We start from the raw sequence: 17,601 nt of genomic DNA, 5'->3' as shown, positions 1-17,601 counted from the left end.
TGTAATCCCAGCACTTTGGGAGGCCGAGGCGGGCAGATCACGAAGTCAAGAAATCGAGACTATCCTGGGTAACACAGTGAAACCCCGTCTCTACTAAAAATACAAAAAATTAGCTGGGTGTGGTGGCACGCACCTGTAGTCCCTGCTACTCAGAAGGCTGAGGCAGGAGAATTGCTTGAACCCGAGAGGCAGAGGTTGCAGCGAGCCGAGATTGTGCCACTGCACTCTAGCCTGGGTGACAGAGTGAGACTTCATCTAAAAAAAAAAAAAAAAAAGCTGAGAAGGCTGGACATGGTGGCTCACACCTGTAATCTCAGCATTTTTGTTGAGCCCAGGCACAGTGGTTCACGCCTGTAATCTGAGCACGTTGGGAGGCCGAGGTGGGTGGATCATTTGAGGTCAGGAGTTCGAGATCAGCCTGGCCAACATGGCAAAACCCTGTCTCTACTAAAAATACAAAAATTAGCTGGGTGTCGTGGCGTGTGCCTGTAATCCCAGCACTTTGGGAGGCTGAAGCGGGTGGATCACTTGAGGTCAGGAGTTGAAGACCAGCCTGACCAACATGGCAAAACCCTGTCTCTACTAAAAATAGAAAAATTACCCGGGTGTGGTGGCGGGCACCTGTAATCCCAGTTACTACGGAGGCTGAGGCAGGAGAATCACTTGAACCCGGGAGGCAGAGGTTGCAGTGAGCCGAGATCACATCACTGCACTTTAGCCTGGGCGACAGAGCAAGACTCCGTCTCAAAAATAAAAATAAAAATAAAAAGTACTGAGAGATTCCCCCCAAGACCTAGCTCAGGGCTCACTCTCCATCATTAGGGGGAAAGAAGAAGAGGAGGCCAGGGAGGCGGGCAGAGACCAGGGCAGTGTGGGCTCCTGGAGGCAGCTTCTATATTTAGAAGGGTGGCTTCAGGAGGAAGGGGGCCAACCACGTCAGGCACTGCCCAGAGACCAAGGATGACGAGGATCACAAGTGACTGGTCATCGTGGCCACTTTGACCAGGGCAGCTTTGGCGGAGGGGTCAGGGGTCCCCTGTCTGGAGTGCATTTCGGAGGCCTGAAAGGGGATGTGATGTGATTTGGCAGCTGATTAAGGACAGCAGGGCAGAGAGAGAGGCGCACAATCGCCAGAAGAAATGGGGACCTGAGGCTCACGCCTGTAATCCCAGCACTTTGGGAGGCTGAGGAAGGTGGATCACTTAAGGCCAGGAGTTTGAGACCAGCCTGGCCAACACGGCGAAACTCCATCTCCACTAAAAATACAAAAATTAGCCAGGCGTGGTGGTACACACCTATAATCCCAGCAACTCGGGATGCTGAGCACAAGAATTGCTCGAACCCGGGGGCAGAGGTTGCAGTGAGCCGAGATCAAACCATTGCACTCCAGCCTGGGGGACACAGCAAGACTCTGTCTCAAAAAAAAAAAAAGAAAGAAAAGAAAAAACAAATGGGACCAGAGAGAAGGAGTGGGTGGGAGAGGAGCGGGTGGATAGTCTGGGAAGTCAGGAGGGAAGACTGAGCCTCGGGACATATGTGCCTTCCGGGGTCTTGAGGGAAAGAAAGGAGGAAGAGCCAAGGCCACGTGGCAAGACTCAAGGAGGAAGTGGCAGGGAAGGTGGGGGACTGGAGGGGTGGAGGACAGATATTGTTAATGCCAGGAACAAAGTGAAGGTAAAGAGAGCACAAGGAGGTTGGGCACAATGGCTCACACCTGTAATCCCAGCACTTTGGGAGGCCGAGGCAGGAGTATCACTTGAGGCCAGGAGTTCAAGATCAGCCTGGCCAACACAGAGAGACCCCATCTCTACAGAAAATTTTAAAATTAGCCAGGTGTGGTGATGTGCACCTGTAGTCCCAGCTACTTGGGAGGCTGGAGTGGGAGGATCACTGGGGACCCGGATGTCAAGGCTGCAGTGAGCTATATGATGACCACAGACATAGCAGCTTAAGACACACCTATTTGTCAGCTCACAGTCCCGTAGGTCAGAAGTCCAAGAAGCTGGACTGGGCTCTCTGCTGAGGGTCTCACGAGGCTGAAATCAAGGTGTCAGCCAAGCTGGGCTCCTCTCTGGAGGATCTGTGGGAGAATCTACTTCCAGGTTAATTCAGGTGTTGGCAGAATTGAAGTCCTTGTGGCTGTAGGACTGAGGTCTTGTTTTATCACTGGCTTTTTAGCTTTTTGCTCCTGGAAGTGCATGTAATTCTCCATGTGCTCCCATTCTCTCTGACTTCCCCATCTGTCACCAAGCAGAGAGAATATTGTGCTTTTCAAGGGCTCACCTGATTGGGGCAGGCCTACCCAGATCATCTCTGTATTTTGAGGTCAGCTGACTTGATATTTTAATTTTTTTTTCTTGAGACAAAAATTTCACTCTTGTTGCCAAGGCTGGAGTGTAATGGTGTGATCTCAGTTCACTGCAATCTCCGCCTCCCAGGTTCAAGCAATTCTCCTGCCTCAACCTCCCGAGTAGCTGAGATTACAGGTGCCCACCACCACGCCCAGCTAAATTTTTTTGTATTTTTAGTAGAGATGGGGTTTCACAAGGTTAACCAGGCTGGTTTTGAACTCCTGACCTCAGGTGATCCACCCGCCTCAGCCTCCCAAAGTGCTGGGATTACAGGCATGAGCCACCATGCCCAGCATTTTCTTTTTTTTTGAAACGGAGTCTCGTTCTGTCGCCCAGGCTGGAGTGCAGTGGCGCAATCTCGGCTCACTGCAACCTCCACCTCCCGGGTTCAAGTGATTCTTCTGTCTCAGCCTCCTGAGTAGCTGGGACTACAGACGCGTGCCACCACGCCCGGCTAATTTTTTGTATTTTTAGTAGAAACGGGGTTTCACCGGAGATAGCAGGATGGTCTCGATCTCCTGACCTCATTATCTGCCCACCTCGGCCTCCCAAAGTGCTGGGATTACAGGTGTGAGCCACCGTGCCGGGCCTCCAGTATTTTAATTATATCTGCAAAGTCCCTTCATAGCCTGGGCAATGGTCCCTAGATTAGTGTTTGAATAAACAGAATCTTGGCGGAAGGGCAGCTTTTGAATTCTGCCTACCACAGTTCCTTCGTCTGTACAACGGGTCTAACAACACCCCCACTCTTTGTATGTAATGCCATCGTAACTCAGCTGCTGTGGCCCTCTGAGAATCTGTGTTCAGGGGGTCCCAAAACCACCCACAGGTTCAGTGATTCCCTGGAAGAACTCAGAACTGAGAAAAGTTTTTATACTCACGGTTTATTACAGTGAAAGAATATAGATTAAAATCTGCAAAGGGCCGGGCATGGTGGCTCATGCCTGTAATCCCAGCACTTTGGGAGGGCGAGGTAGGCAGATCACTTGAGGTCACGAGTTCGAGACCAGCCTGACCAACATGGTGAAACCCTGTCTCTACTAAAAATACAAAAATTAGCCAGGCGTGGTGGCTGGCGCCAGTAATCCCAGCTACTTGGAAGACTAAGGTAGGAGAAGCACTTGAACCCAGGAGGCAGAGGTTGCAGTGAGCCAAGATCCTGCCACTTTACTGCAGGCTGGACAGAGTGAGACTCTATTAGAAAAAAAAAAAAAAATCTGCAAAGGGCCAGGCGTGGTGGCTCACACCTGTAATCCTGGCACTTTGGGAGGGCAAGGCGGGCAGATCACTTGAGGTCACAAGTTTAAGACCAGCCTGGCCAACATGGCGAAACCCTGTCTCTACCAAAAATACAAAAATTAGGCATGGTGCCAGACCCCTGTAATCCCAGCTACTCAGGAGGCTGAGGCAGAGGTTGCAATGAGCTGAGACCGCGCCATTGCACTCCAGCCTGGGTGACAAGGCAAAACTCTGTCCAAAAAAAAAATTAGCCAGGTGTGGTGGCATACGCCTGTAGTCCCAGCTACTCCAGAGGCTGAGGCACAAGAATCCCTTCAACCCAGGAGAGAGAGCTACATTAAGCCAAGATCAAGCCACTGCACTCCAGCCTGGGCGACAGAACAAGACTGTCTCAAACAAACAAAATCCAAAAACAAAATGCGCAAAGGAAAGGGATCTGGGGAAGGGTCCAGGAGACACCAGGCGCGAGCTTCCAGTTGTCTGCCTCCAGTGGAGTTGCACAGACAACGCTTAATTCTCCCTGCAGTGTGCGACAACACGCACCATGTACTGCCAACCAGGGAAGCTCACCTGAGCCTTGATGCTCCAGGGTTTTTATTGAGGGTTTGTCATATAGGCAGGGCTGACGTAGTTACTCAGTCTCCAGTCCCTCCAGAGGTCAAACTGATACCACGTGGCCCAAGACCCCAGCGATAAATCGCATTGTTAGAATTAACGGTATGGAAAATTATCCAGGCGTGGTGGCGGGCGCCTGTAATCCTAGCTACTCGGGAAGCTGAGGCAGGAGAATCACTTGAAACTAGGAGGCAGAGGTTGCAGTGAGCCAAGATCGTGCCATTGCACTCCAGCCTGGGCAATAGAGCAAAAACACCATCTCAAAATAAATAAATAAATAAATAAATAAAATAGAATGAACTGTATTGGCCAGGTACGGTGACTCATGCCTATAATCCCAGCACTTTGGGAGGCTGAGGCTGGAGGATTGTTTGAGGCCAGGAGTTTGAGACCAGCCTAGGCAACATAGTGAGACCCTATCTCTTTTTAAAAAAAAAAAAAAAAAAAAAAACAATGAACTATACAGTGTGGCCCAAGGCCCCCTGCTAAATAAAGACACTCTTTTCAGGCAGGACATTTCAAAGGCTTAGAGATCACCTCCCAGGAGCAAGTCAATGGGCCAGTCCTTTCGTTGGAATGTACAGGGTTTGGACAACACCAGCCTGCTGAGCTAGTCCTTACTGCTTAGAACCCCAGCCTCTATGACACCTACTGGATTCCCTTCCTGAGGGTTTCAAAGACTCCTAGAGATGTCCCTGCGTTTGGCTGTCACAGTTGTTACTTATACCCCAGATGCCACTCAGTTCCCTGAAGACAATGATCCCCCAGATTTCTCAGCCAGGGGCCCCTCCACCTCTTGTCCTCAGTGGGTGCCAGGCCTCATCCTGGAGTTCCACAGCTGAGCCAGGCTCTCGGGGTTAAGGAAGGTCAAGAGGGTGTGGGGACAACAATGGAAGAGTGATAACAGTGGCAGCCCTTTGAGCAGATGCGAGTCTCAGGAGAACATAACACGCTTCCTTTTCACAGCTCAGTTCACTTTCTAAGCACACTGAGCTTCCTTTCCAGCAGGCTAAGGGGCTGCAAAGGGGGTACAGATTAACCTCATTCTTCAGATTCTCAAAAATGGTGTCACCATTCATTGCTGGAGACTGGGAGAAAGGGGACAAGTCCATCTCATTCTGTTTGTCTCTGTCTCTCTCTCTCTTCCCTGTCCATCTGTTTCTCTCTCCCACCCACCCCTCTGTTCTCTCTGCCCAGAAGAATCTCTGTTTTGGTTTTGGTTTTGTTGGTTTTGTTTTGTTTTGTTTTGAGATGGAGTCTCGTTCTGTCGCCCAGGCTGGGGTGCAGTGGCGCAGTCTCAACTCACCACTGCAGCCTCCACCTCCCGGGTTCAAGCGATTCTCATGCCTCAGCCTCCCGAGTAGTTGAGATTACAGGCGCACGCTACCACGCCCAGCTAATTTTTGCATTTTTACTAGAGACGGGTTTCACCATGTTGGCCAGGCTGGACCCTATCCTCTTTCAAGCCCCCCACCCCAGGCATTGAGGGCAGAGCCAACCACCTGCCTGAACCAATTAGCATATTAAACGTAAACCCAGTTAGCATATCCAAATAGCAGCCCACAGTGACATTCTGACTTCTGTCAGAATGTGGATTGCTTGAACCCAGGAGCTCAAGGCTTCGGTGAACAAAGATTGTGCCACAGCCTGGGCAACAGAGTAAGACCCTGTCGATCGATAGATAGATGATAGATGATAGATAGATAGATTAGATAGATAGATAGATAGATAGATAGATAGATAGATAGATAGATAGATAGATAAATTTTTAAAAAAAATAATAGGCCAGGCGCAGTGGCTCATGCCTGTAATCCCAGCACTTTGGGAGGCCAAGGCAGGCAGATCACCTGAGGTCAGGAGTTCGAGACCAGCCTGGCCAACATGGTGAAACCCTGTCTCTACAAAAATATAAAAATAGCCAGACAGATGTCTGTAATCCCAGCTACTCGGGAGGCTGAGGTGGGAGAATCGCTTGAACTCTGAAGGTGGAGGTTGCAGTGAGCCGAGATCGTGCCATTGCACTCCAGCCTGAGTGACAGAGCGAGACTCCATCTCAAAAATAATAACAATAATAAAAATAATAATAAATGCTCTGGCCCCAAAGTGGCACATTACATGGTGCACACGCAATTAGCAAGAACTCATCACATGGTCCTGCCAATCACAGGAGGAACCCCCCCATGTACTCAGGTCGGAGGGCCAGGAAACACCGCCAGAGAGCTTTAATGACCACCATGACTGGGGTGAGGGACCAGGGACTGACTGCAGGCCAAGGGCATGTCCATGGCAGTGGAGACTTGGGAAAGGGGAAAAGACCTCCTCTGAGCCACGCACAGTGGCTCTCATCTGTAATTCCAGCACTTTGAGAGGCTGAGGTGGGAGGATCTTGAGCCCAGGAGGTCACGACTGCAGTGAGCTATGTTTGCGCCATGGCACTCCAGCCTGGGCAACAGAGCAAAACCCTGTCTCAAAAATCAAAATAAAACCAAAACCAAAACCTCCTCTGTTGGGGATGCTCCAGGGCATCCCAGCCTCGAACAGATGGGTCACTGCAGTAATAATCCTACAGCAGACACTGTCCCAAGGCTGCACACACGTTACTTTGATCATCGAACAACCAGGCATGGTGGTGCCTGCCTGTAGTCCCAGCTACTCAGGAAGCTGAAGCGGGAGAATCTCTTGAACCTGGGAGGCGGAGGTTGCAGTGAGTCGAGATCACGTCACTGCACTCCAGCCTGGGAACAGAGAGAGACTCTGTCAAAAAAAAAAAAAAAAACAGGCCAGGCACGGTGGTTCACGCATGCAATCCCCAGCACTTTGGGAGGCTCAGGAGGGTGGATCACCTGAGGTCAGGAGTTTGAGACCAGCCTGGCCAACATGGTGAAACCCCGTCTCTACTAAAAATACAAAATTAGTTGGGCGTGGTGGTGCACACCTGTAATCCCAGCTACTCGGGAGGCTGAGGCAGGAGAATCGCTTGAACCCGGGAGGCAGAGGTTGCAGTGAGCTGAGATTGTGCCATTGCACTCCAGCCTGGGCAACAAGAGTGAAACTCCGTCTCAAAAAAAAAAAAACAACCTGCCGGGCGCGGTGGCTTACGCCTGTAATCCCAGCACTTTGGGAGGCCAAGGCATGTGGATCACCTGAGGTTAGGAGTTTGAGACCAGCTTGACCAACATGGTGAAACTCCGTCTCTACTAAAAATACAAAAAATTAGCCAGGTGTGGTGGCGCATGTCTATAATCCCAGCTACTCAGGAAGCTGAGACAGGAGAATTGCTTGAACCCAGGAGTCGGAGGTTGCAGTGAGCCAAGCTCGTGCCACTGCACTCCAGCCTGGGCAACAGAGCGAGACTCTGTCTCAAAAAAAAAAGAAAAAAAAAAAAAAAACCAAAAACAAAAAACAACAACAACCAGGTGAGGGGCAAGTACTCTTGCTATCATCTCCATTTCACAGATGGAGAAACTGAGGCACTAAGTGGTAGAGTAACCTAAGTCATGCAGCCAATAACTGAGAGACTCGATTGGGACCCGGGTCACCCAGCTGTTCTCCATGCTGGGCTCTCTCCTGCACAGCTGCTTCATGGTCCTGGCCCCACCGAGAACCAGAGCCCACAAGGTCATTCCAGCAGCACTGCCCAGGGCCTCCTCTGGGCCAGGCCCTTGGGGAACTGGAGACCCCATGGGGACCAGAAAGATTGGGGTCTCGTTCTTGGGAGCCTATGGCTTTGCAGTTGACCCAGAGTCCAGTTGACACCCAGGCAGGCAGTCAGGGTCTGTCTACACCCGCATTGCAGGAGGAGCCGACAAACAGCAGATGGACGCTGAGCTGCGGAAGGAGATGATGGCAATTTGGCCCAATCTGTCCCAGAAGACGCTAGACCTGCTGGTCACACCTCACAAGTGTAAGAGCCGAGCCCAGCCCTGGGATCCAATCCAGCAGGACAGATGGAGGGGGAGGGAAAGAGGAGGCCTGGGAAGAGTGTTGGCCTGGGCTGGTATACACAGGGACCCAGGACAAGGGCCCCAAAGAGGCCTGCCCTTGGTGAGCTTGCCCTGTGTGTGCCCCCAGCCACAGACCTCACCGTGGGGAAGATCTACGCAGCCATGATGATCATGGAGTACTACCGGCAGAGCAAGGCCAAGAAGCTGCAGGCCATGCGCGAGGAGCAGGTGCGCAGTTCGCCGCTCTGGGGACATCTGGGCTGGGGACAGTGGCTTGCATGTCACCATGGGAACCAACTGGAATATGAGGGTCGCTGAGCCCCAGGGCAGGTCCCTGAAAAGTAGGGGCTGGGCACAGCAGCTCACACCTGTAATCTCGGTGCTTTGAGAGGCCAGGGCAGAGGGATCGTTTGAGATCAGGAGTTTGAGACCACCCTGGGCAACACGGTGAGACTCCATCTCTACAAAATAAAACATCAGCCAGGCATGGTGGTGCACACCTGTAGTCCCAGCTATTTAGGAGGCCAAGATGGGAGGATCACTTGAAGCCAGGAGTGGGAGACCAGTCTGGGCAACATAGAAAGACCCATATCTCTACAAAAAAAAATAAAATTAGCTGCATGTGGTGCCATGCACCTGTGGCCCCAGCTACTTGGGAGGCTGAGGCAGGAGAATCACTTGAACCTGGGAGGTGGAGGTTGCAGCAAGCCAAGATCAAGCCACTGCACTCCAGCCCAGGTGATAAGAGCGGGACTCTATCTCAAAAAAAAAAAAAAGTTCTTGCCAAGGACACATAATGTGGATTCATTCTTCATTCAGCTGCTCCAACACTTACTGAGTACCTACTGTGTGCAGGGCGCTGTTCTCAGTCCTCGGGGATGCACCCATGGGGAAAACAGGCCAGAATCCCTGCCCTCAGGGAGCAGACATTCCAAGTGGGGAAATGCCGATGGTAGCAAATGACTGAATCGTTCAGCATCCAGCAAAGAGAAAGAAAGTGTCATGGGGGAAAGTGGAGAAGAATCCAGAAGATAGGAGTATCCAGGGGAGGAGGGGATGCAGTGGGAAATGGGTAGTAGGGGAGCCTCCCTGAGAAGATGACATGTGAGCAAAGGCTTGAAGGAAAAGGGGAGAGGGAGTGAGCTAAGCAATACCTGGAAGGGTGTTCCAGGCAGAGGGAACAGCCAGTGCAAAAGCTCTGAGGCTGAACCGTGCCTGGGTTGTTTGGGGAACAGCAAAGAGGCCAGTGTGGCGGAAAAGAGCAGGGAGGAGACAAGGGCAAGGAGGTGACAGGGCAGATCCTTCAGGGCCATGGGAGCTGCAGGAAGGACTCTGGCTTTTACCCCAAGTGAAGTGGGAGCCATGGAGGGTTCTAAGCAAAGGAGGGATAGGACCTGACTCAAGTGCTCATGGGCGCCCTCTGGTGGCTCTTGTGGAACAGTGGGGCTGAAGGTAGGAGCGGGAGACCTGTGAGAAGGTGCCTGCAGTGGGAGATGAGGAGGCGGGACCAGGCTGGGGAGATGACTTGGGTGGAGGAGTGAGAAGTGGTCCAGTTCTGTGTGGAATTGGAAGGAAGGGTCTAGATGGATGAGACCTGAGTGTGTGTGTGTGTGTGTGTGTGTGTGTGTGTATACTGGGGATGTTGCAATGCCTTCTGGGTAGCACCATCCCACCACCCCACCCTTGTCCACACACTGCTCTCTGCCCCCTTCCCCAGGACCGGACACCCCTCATGTTCCAGCGCATGGAGCCCCCGTCCCCAACGCAGGAAGGGGGACCTGGCCAGAACGCCCTCCCCTCCACCCAGCTGGACCCAGGAGGAGCCCTGTGAGTGTCACCCCTGCCAGGGAGGTAGAGTGTGGGGGTGCTGTGGTCCCCACATTCTGGAAGCCGCCCAAGTGCCCACTGCTACCCCGGCCTCTGTCCCCCATGCAGGATGGCTCACGAAAGCGGCCTCAAGGAGAGCCCGTCCTGGGTGACCCAGCGTGCCCAGGAGATGTTCCAGAAGACAGGCACATGGAGCCCGGAACGAGTCCCCCCTACCGACATGCCCAACAGCCAGCCTAACTGTCAGGTGCCCCTGACTCCCCAACGGCTCCCAGGGCCTGGGTGGTTCAGGTGGAAGGGATCTGGGCCCCCCACACACACACACCTGCAGCTCCCTCCCTCTGCAGACACCAGGGATCTGGAGGTCAGGCCCCAGAGCTCATCTGGCTTTGCCATCTGCTCCGCAGTCCGTGGAGATGCGAGAGATGGGCAGAGATGGCTACTCCGACAGCGAGCACTACCTCCCCATGGAAGGCCAGGGCCGGGCTGCCTCCATGCCCCGCCTGCCTGCAGAGAACCAGGTGAGGGCTTTCACCACTGCCCTGGGGCTGGACCCCTCACTCTGCACTGGGTGGGGCCGGGCCCCCCCAACAAGCAGCCCAGTGCATCCCCTCCCTGCCGGACTCAGGCCTGGGTAGGGACTCCTTCGGTCTCTGAAGCAGTCTGCAGGCCCCACCCACCACCTGGTCACACCTGGAGCACCTGCAGACCCTCCTCCCTCACAGAGGACAGAGAGGAAAGTGCTCCCCCTGGGGCAGAGGGCAGTGGCCACTGCAAAATGGTCTCTGGCTGCCCTGGTTGGAGGTTGCAGACAGGGGAGGTTGTGGAAGATTTGTGGGTGCAGCAGGGTTCAACAGGGCCAGGTGAGACCTGCCACGAAGATCACCCCTACACAAACACACACACACATGCTCAACATACATGCACACACACGTGCAGCTGTGCGCCTACTCAGATGCTTGCATACACACACACGTGTGTGCACGTGGGCATATACACACTGCACATGTACTCACACATGCACACATGTACGTGCACACGTGTCTGCATATGGGAACTTGGCAGGTCCTAGGATGCAGTAGCAGAGTCTGGGGTGGGTCTGGGGGCAGCTGGGTTCGTATTTTCTGTCTGGTCTCTGTGGGGGTCATTGAGGGGGACAGGGGTGTGTGCTTGATGTATGTCTGTGTGTGGCCGCTTCACCCAGCTGCCAGGCCCACCTGCAGGTGATCCCGTTGCCTTGGACTCATAGGACAGAGGGCCCAGAGGCATAGCTGGCTGCCCACCTGGCCTGAGCAGCTGGGGCCCATGCACGCAGCCCGCCTCTGGAGGAGAACAGGGCGTGGCTGCGAGAGCCTGGCCCGGGTGCGTGGCATGTGTGGCTGTGGCGAGCTTTCCGTGTGCCGTGTGTGGCATCTGCACGGGGCAGGAGGCTGTGCTGTGCCTGGCTGGACCAGGGTCACCTGAGGGCCTGGCCTCTGGCTGCTGGGAACGTGGGTTGGGGAGCACCCAGCGTGCATGCTGCTGCCCCCTCAAGACCGAGCTGCTGGGCCCCAGGAGAGGGTTGGGACAGGCCCAGCTGACAGCCACCACATGACAGCTTTGAGCATCAGCTGGAGCCAGGGGTTGGGGTGTGCATCGCATGAGGCAGAGCCCAGGGCCAGGGGCTCAAGGCTGCGCCGTCCTGTCTTTCGGTCCCATGCCTCTGCCATTTGTCTGTCTGTGTCTCCTGTCTATCTCCTCTGTACCCATGGGAATAGAGGACACCCAGCCCCGGGGGCCTGGGACACCCACCTGCCAGGACTTTAACTTTTCTTTTCCTCCCTGCCTTCTCCTTCCGATTTCTCTTGATGCCAGTGCCACTCCCCTCCGCTTCTTCTCCATGCACCACCTCCTCCTCACTCTCCCTCTTGCCTTTTATATTTATTTTCTTCTTTCTGTTTTTTCTGTGTGCACCATCCCATGGGGCTGTGACAGAGGAGAAGGGGCCGGCCACGTGGGAATAACCTCAGTGTATGTACCGCGCCTGCCCAGCGCCCAGCAGGGCTCCGGCCCCCTCTTCCTCCCCACCCCCCCTCCAGGGAGTCCCGTCATCTCTCACCGTCCCCGGACCCCACCCTTTCTTTGCCGATTGCACCCTCTCCCCTCCATGGAGCCCAATCCTTGTGTGTGGTGTCCTGTGTGTGCCCCTCACCCATAAGCCCTGGTGGGCGGGGCCATCCCCATCCTCACCCCTACCCCCTTTTCTTCAGGGCCCCCCATGCCGGAGGACACTGGCTCTCCAAGAGCCTGGCCCACTCTGCACCTCTTTCTGGGGGGCTTCTTCCCCTGACACCACCACCGACCCCTGGTCCTGCAGCTCCTACCTGGAGCAGGGCCACCAGCGCTCAGCTGGGCTGGACCCTGGGAGGGGGACGTCTGCCCCATCTCCCTCCTTCCCTCCTCTGCCTGCTGCAGAGAAACCTCTGTGTCAGGGCTTGACCCAGGGGTGAAGCACCGGGGAAAAGAGTGGGCCCCCAGAGCCTCCGGTGCCTGGGTATCCCCTACCCCCACCCAGAGCTCCCTAGCTTGGGCCTCACCAGAAGGACTCAGACTTGTGGGAGCAGCGAGCACAGCCCCGTTAGCCTGGAGGACCTGAAGCTGCCATGCCGGGCACCTGGTCCTGAGCCCATAGGTCAGCCAGCCATAGTCGGAGGCTTCTCACCCTCCCAGGAGAGCAAGCTGGGGCAGGGATGAGTGTGGCAGTCCAGGGCTCCCAGGTTTGCACCCTGGATGTGGGGAGGGCTTCCCTCTGGCCAGCCTGAGCCTGCCCAACCGTGGCTGGGCCCCCAGGGCTGGAGAGTGAGGATCAAATCTTTCTGGTCAGAACCCAGGATGGGCTCAAAAGGAGCAGTCCTGTCTCTGAGGGACAGAGGAGTCCTCAGGCTCCACCCTCAGAGGCCTGGCCACACCCAGAGTCCTGATTGATCAGGGGGAGCCAAGGCCCCATGGCACCCCCTGGCCCCTGCCCCAGGATGGTCACACCACAGTCACCGAAGGCCACCACCAGGCTGCCACAATGGGGCAGGAAGGACCAGGACCACTTGGTGCTAGCTGCTCACCCCAGCCCACTGGCCTGTCCCCCCCCAGACCATCTCAGACACCAGCCCCATGAAGCGTTCAGCCTCCGTGCTGGGCCCCAAGGCCCGACGCCTGGACGATTACTCGCTGGAGCGGGTCCCGCCCGAGGAGAACCAGCGGCACCACCAGCGGCGCCGCGACCGCAGCCACCGCGCCTCTGAGCGCTCCTTGGGCCGCTACACCGACGTGGACACAGGTGGGCAGCCCTGTGGTGCTCAGGGACAAGCAGAACAGAGGAGAGGAGAGGGGAGGAGAAGGCAGGGCGGAGGAGACACTGAGGAAGAAGAAAGGGAGAGGCCTCCATGGAGAGGGGACAGAGGGGGCCAGGCAGCAGCTGCAGGAACCTGGATATTACCCCCTCCCCCCAACCCACTGACCTGCCTCGGTCCAGGGGATCTCTAGGGCCCCCACACCTTCCGGGTGGCCTCCTGTGTGTACATCTGCCCCACCTCTCCCTCATGACCACCTGTCTGTCTGTCTGTCTGACCCTCGCCCGGCCCAGGCTTGGGGACAGACCTGAGCATGACCACCCAATCCGGGGACCTGCCGTCGAAGGAGCGGGACCAGGAGCGGGGCCGGCCCAAGGATCGGAAGCATAGACAGCACCACCACCACCACCACCACCACCATCCCCCGCCCCCCGACAAGGACCGCTATGCCCAGGAACGGCCGGACCACGGCCGGGCACGGGCTCGGGACCAGCGCTGGTCCCGCTCGCCCAGCGAGGGCCGAGAGCACATGGCGCACCGGCAGGTGGGTGCGGCTGCAAGTGACCCCAGGCTGGGCTCAGGGGCCGGGAGGTGGGGAAGAGAGAAGGGGATCCTGCATCCGACAGCCACTGTGGGCAAAGGTCCCCCGATCCCGGCTGTGACCACCTCCCATCCTGCCCCCAAGCCACGGGGGTGCCCGGCGGCTGGAGCGGACACGGCTCCCCGCCACACCAGCTGCCCATGCTGTCCCCCCAGCCCCCCCGCCCACCCGCCGCCCCCTCCCCGCCGCCCGCAGCTGCTTCCTCCTCGGTTGTGGATCACATTTGAGTTCTGGGCTGCCCAGCCCGACCTTTCGCTTTCCTTTAACCCGGCTTCTGTTTTTGTTTCAATTATGATTTCTGTCCTCTGGACGCCTGTGAGTAATTTTTGAAACTTCTGCTATTTTTAACCCCGAAACTTACAAAACTCCATTTCTCATTTCTCTTTTCACTTTGTTGTGTTGGTTTTCGACTCCTCCCCTCCCTCCTTGTCTCACTCCTCCTCCTCCCCTCCCTCCTCCCTGTGGCTGTTGCTTTTTTCCATTCAAATGTCCTGTGTCCCCCTCTCCTCTTCCTCCTCCCCCTCCTCCCTCTCCTCCCGGCCCCTCTCCCTTCGCTCCCCTCTCTTCCTCCCAATCCCGTGTCTCCTTTGATTTTGTTGTATCTTTTTTTTTGATTTCCTTTGTTTCAATTTTCGTGTAGGGCAGTAGTTCCGTAAGTGGAAGCCCAGCCCCCTCAACATCTGGTACCAGCACTCCGCGGCGGGGCCGCCGCCAGCTCCCCCAGACCCCCTCCACCCCCCGGCCACACGTGTCCTATTCCCCTGTGATCCGTAAGGCCGGCGGCTCGGGGCCCCCGCAGCAGCAGCAGCAGCAGCAGCAGCAGCAGCAGCAGGCGGTGGCCAGGCCGGGCCGGGCGGCCACCAGCGGCCCTCGGAGGTACCCAGGCCCCACGGCCGAGCCTCTGGCCGGAGATCGGCCGCCCACGGGGGGCCACAGCAGCGGTCGCTCGCCCAGGATGGAGCGGCGGGTCCCAGGCCCGGCCCGGAGCGAGTCCCCCAGGGCCTGTCGTCACGGCGGGGCCCGGTGGCCGGCATCTGGCCCGCACGTGTCCGAGGGGTCCCCGGGTCCCCGGCACCATGGCTACTACCGGGGCTCCGACTACGACGAGGCCGATGGCCCGGGCAGCGGGGGCGGCGAGGAGGCCATGGCCGGGGCCTACGACGCGCCACCCCCCGCACGACACGCGTCCTCGGGCGCCACCGGGCGCTCGCCCAGGACTCCCCGGGCCTCGGGCCTGGCCTGCGCCTCGCCTTCTCGGCACGGCCGGCGACTCCCCAACGGCTACTACCCGGCGCACGGACTGGCCAGGCCCCGCGGGCCGGGCTCCAGGAAGGGCCTGCACGAACCCTACAGCGAGAGTGACGATGATTGGTGCTAAGCCCGGGCGAGGTGGCGCCCGCCCGGCCCCCCACGCACCCCACGCACACACCCCACCCGAGGAGCCGCGCAGAGGCCGCGGGGGCCCAGCACAGAGGGCCCAGGAGAGGGCCAGCCGGGAGACCCCAGACTCTGGAGAGGCCAGGGCTGGGCCACAAGGGTGTCCCGCAGAGACCCTCAGCCAAAAGAGACCCTCCTGGGCAGCCACGGCGCCCCCCACCCAGCCCCGATCCCCCCACCCACGACAGGGGCTCTCGGGTGGGAGGCAGGGGGCAGACAAACCACACAGCCAAGGGATTTGAATTAACTCAGCCATTTTTGGAGAACTTTGGGGAACATGGAAAAAAAAAAAAAAAACATTTTTAAAAGAAAAAACAGGGAGAAAAAAATAGCTTCTATTGATGAGTTTTATCATCTCAATTGAATCTTTCCTTTCCCTGATGAAGAGAGCTGGTGGCCGAGTGCGGCAAAGAAGCCGGAAGGAACCAGAACCCCAGTGCCCTACACCCACCACCAGACACACTCACATCCACACACGTTCTCAGACACACACAAGAGTGCTTGCCGGTTATACCAAACCCTACTATTACTGCCTGCAGAAATCAATTTAAAAAAAATAATAACAATAAACAATTTTAAAAAGGACAAAAAAATTAATGATTGAGAGAAGAGGCATTTTTTTCTGACATTTGGTCCTGCTTGAAACAACAAAAGAAGAAAAAAAACCCACCATCACCACCGATTCCTTTGCTTCTTTTTTCCTTTTTTCCTACCTTGTTTGAAAACCGTGGGCTTGGGACTGTGAATTATTGCATGACATTCAAAAAGAAAAAAAAAATAAAAAAAGTTGAATCAAAGGGCTTTTGGATGGGAGTGGTCTTTGTCCCTTGGCTAGGTGCTGCCTAGGTGGGTCTCTCTTGGGGAATCATACAAAGAGGCACTTTGTTAGCTCCTAGAAGCAGCGTTTGAAAGCGACAAGGAGGCCGGGCATCGTTGTGCACGCCTGTAATCCCTGCACTTTGGGAGGCTGACGCAGATGGATCACTTGAGGTCAGGAGTTCGAGACCAGCCCGACCAACATGGCAAAACCCATCTGTACTAAAAATACAAAAAAAATTAGCCACGCGTGGTTGCACACGCCTGTAATCCCAGCTACTCCGGAGGCTGAGGCACGAGAATCACCTGAGCCTGAGAGGCGGAGGTTAGCAGTGAGCCGAGATCCCACCACTGCACTCCAGCCTGAGTGACAGAATGAGATTCTGTCTCAAAAAAAAAAAAAAAAAAAAAAGGCCGGGCTCGGTGGCTCACGCCTGTAATCCCAGCATTTTGGGAGGCCGAGGGGTGGATCGCATGAGGTCAGGAGTTCACAACCAGCCTAGCCAACATAGTGAAACCCTGTCTTTACTAAAAATACAAAAATTAGCCAGGCGTGGTGGCGGGTGCCTGTAATCCCAGCTACTCGGGAAGCTGAGGCAGGAGAATTGCTTGAACCCAGGAGGCGGAGGTTGCAGTGAGTGAAGATCGTGCCACTGCACTCCAACCTGGGTGACAGAGCAAGACTCCATCTCAGATAATTAATAATAATAATTTGGTCTTGTGGACACCAACCCCTACCCCCACGAAGTGTTTCAGCCATACCCAGAGTCCAATAGCCCTTTGAGAGCTTCTGTTCTCAGAACAGTACCTGACCCATAGCAAGCTACTATTGACTATCACCATTACCACTGTAGCATTAAGGCAAACATTTTGAACGGGTCTTGTTCCAGACAACAGGCCCTGCTTGAGCTTACCTCGGGCAAGAAATCTGCAGACTCCAGACGGCAAGACAGGTGTAAATCCTTCTAAAATAATGGTAAGCCAAGTGTGGTGGCACGTACCTGTAGTCCCAGCTGTTCAGGAGGCTGAGGCAGGAGGATCACTTGAGCCCATGAGGTCAAGATCAGCTAAGATCACACCTGTGAATAACCATTGCGTTCCAGCCTGGGTGACGTAGAAAGAGACCATCTCTAAAAAAATTAAAAGTAAAAATAAATAAATAAAATAATGGCATCTAGGGAAAGATCAGTCCAACGAGAAGTCAAAGTTTTGAGGTCGAGTGCGGTGTCTGACTCTTGTAATCTCAACGTTTTGGGAGAATCGCTTGAGGCCAGTAGTTCAAGACCAGCCATAGCAAGACCCTGTCTCTAAAAAAAATTTTGTTTTTTTTTAAGGCCGGGTACAGAGGCTCACGCCTGTAATCCCAGCACTTTGGGACGCCAAGGCGGGCGGATCACCAAGTCAGGAGTTTGAGACCAGCCTGGCCAACATAGCGAAACCCCGTC

The 17,601-nt window shown here is 55.4% G+C and overlaps 1 protein-coding gene across 5 annotated transcripts in view; it reads left to right on the top strand.

The window, feature by feature from the left end:
- CACNA1A (calcium voltage-gated channel subunit alpha1 A) overlaps positions 1-16,137 on the top strand; it is a 300,689-nt gene extending 284,552 nt beyond the window's left edge. For 2 of the 5 annotated variants that reach the window (XM_054464220.2, XM_054464219.2), the window contains exons 39-47: positions 8,002-8,109; positions 8,277-8,377; positions 9,867-9,976; positions 10,085-10,223; positions 10,384-10,497; positions 11,951-11,986; positions 13,103-13,289; positions 13,596-13,846; positions 14,544-16,137. In XM_054464220.2, the coding sequence (XP_054320195.2) occupies positions 8,002-8,109; positions 8,277-8,377; positions 9,867-9,976; positions 10,085-10,223; positions 10,384-10,497; positions 11,951-11,986; positions 13,103-13,289; positions 13,596-13,846; positions 14,544-15,281 (1,784 nt within the window). In that variant the 3' untranslated portion in view covers positions 15,282-16,137. The remainder of the gene's footprint in view (positions 1-8,001; positions 8,110-8,276; positions 8,378-9,866; positions 9,977-10,084; positions 10,224-10,383; positions 10,498-11,950; positions 11,987-13,102; positions 13,290-13,595; positions 13,847-14,543) is intronic. The other 3 variants (XM_054464221.2, XM_054464222.2, XM_054464223.2) reach the window with 2 other exon arrangements.
- Positions 16,138-17,601: the final 1,464 nt, after the last annotated feature.

This window comes from Pongo pygmaeus, chromosome 20, assembly GCF_028885625.2.
Source record: "Pongo pygmaeus isolate AG05252 chromosome 20, NHGRI_mPonPyg2-v2.0_pri, whole genome shotgun sequence".
Taxonomy (NCBI): Eukaryota; Metazoa; Chordata; class Mammalia; order Primates; family Hominidae; genus Pongo; species Pongo pygmaeus.
Note: the sequence above shows the minus strand (reverse complement) of the source record. Positions and strands in the feature narration are given on the sequence as shown.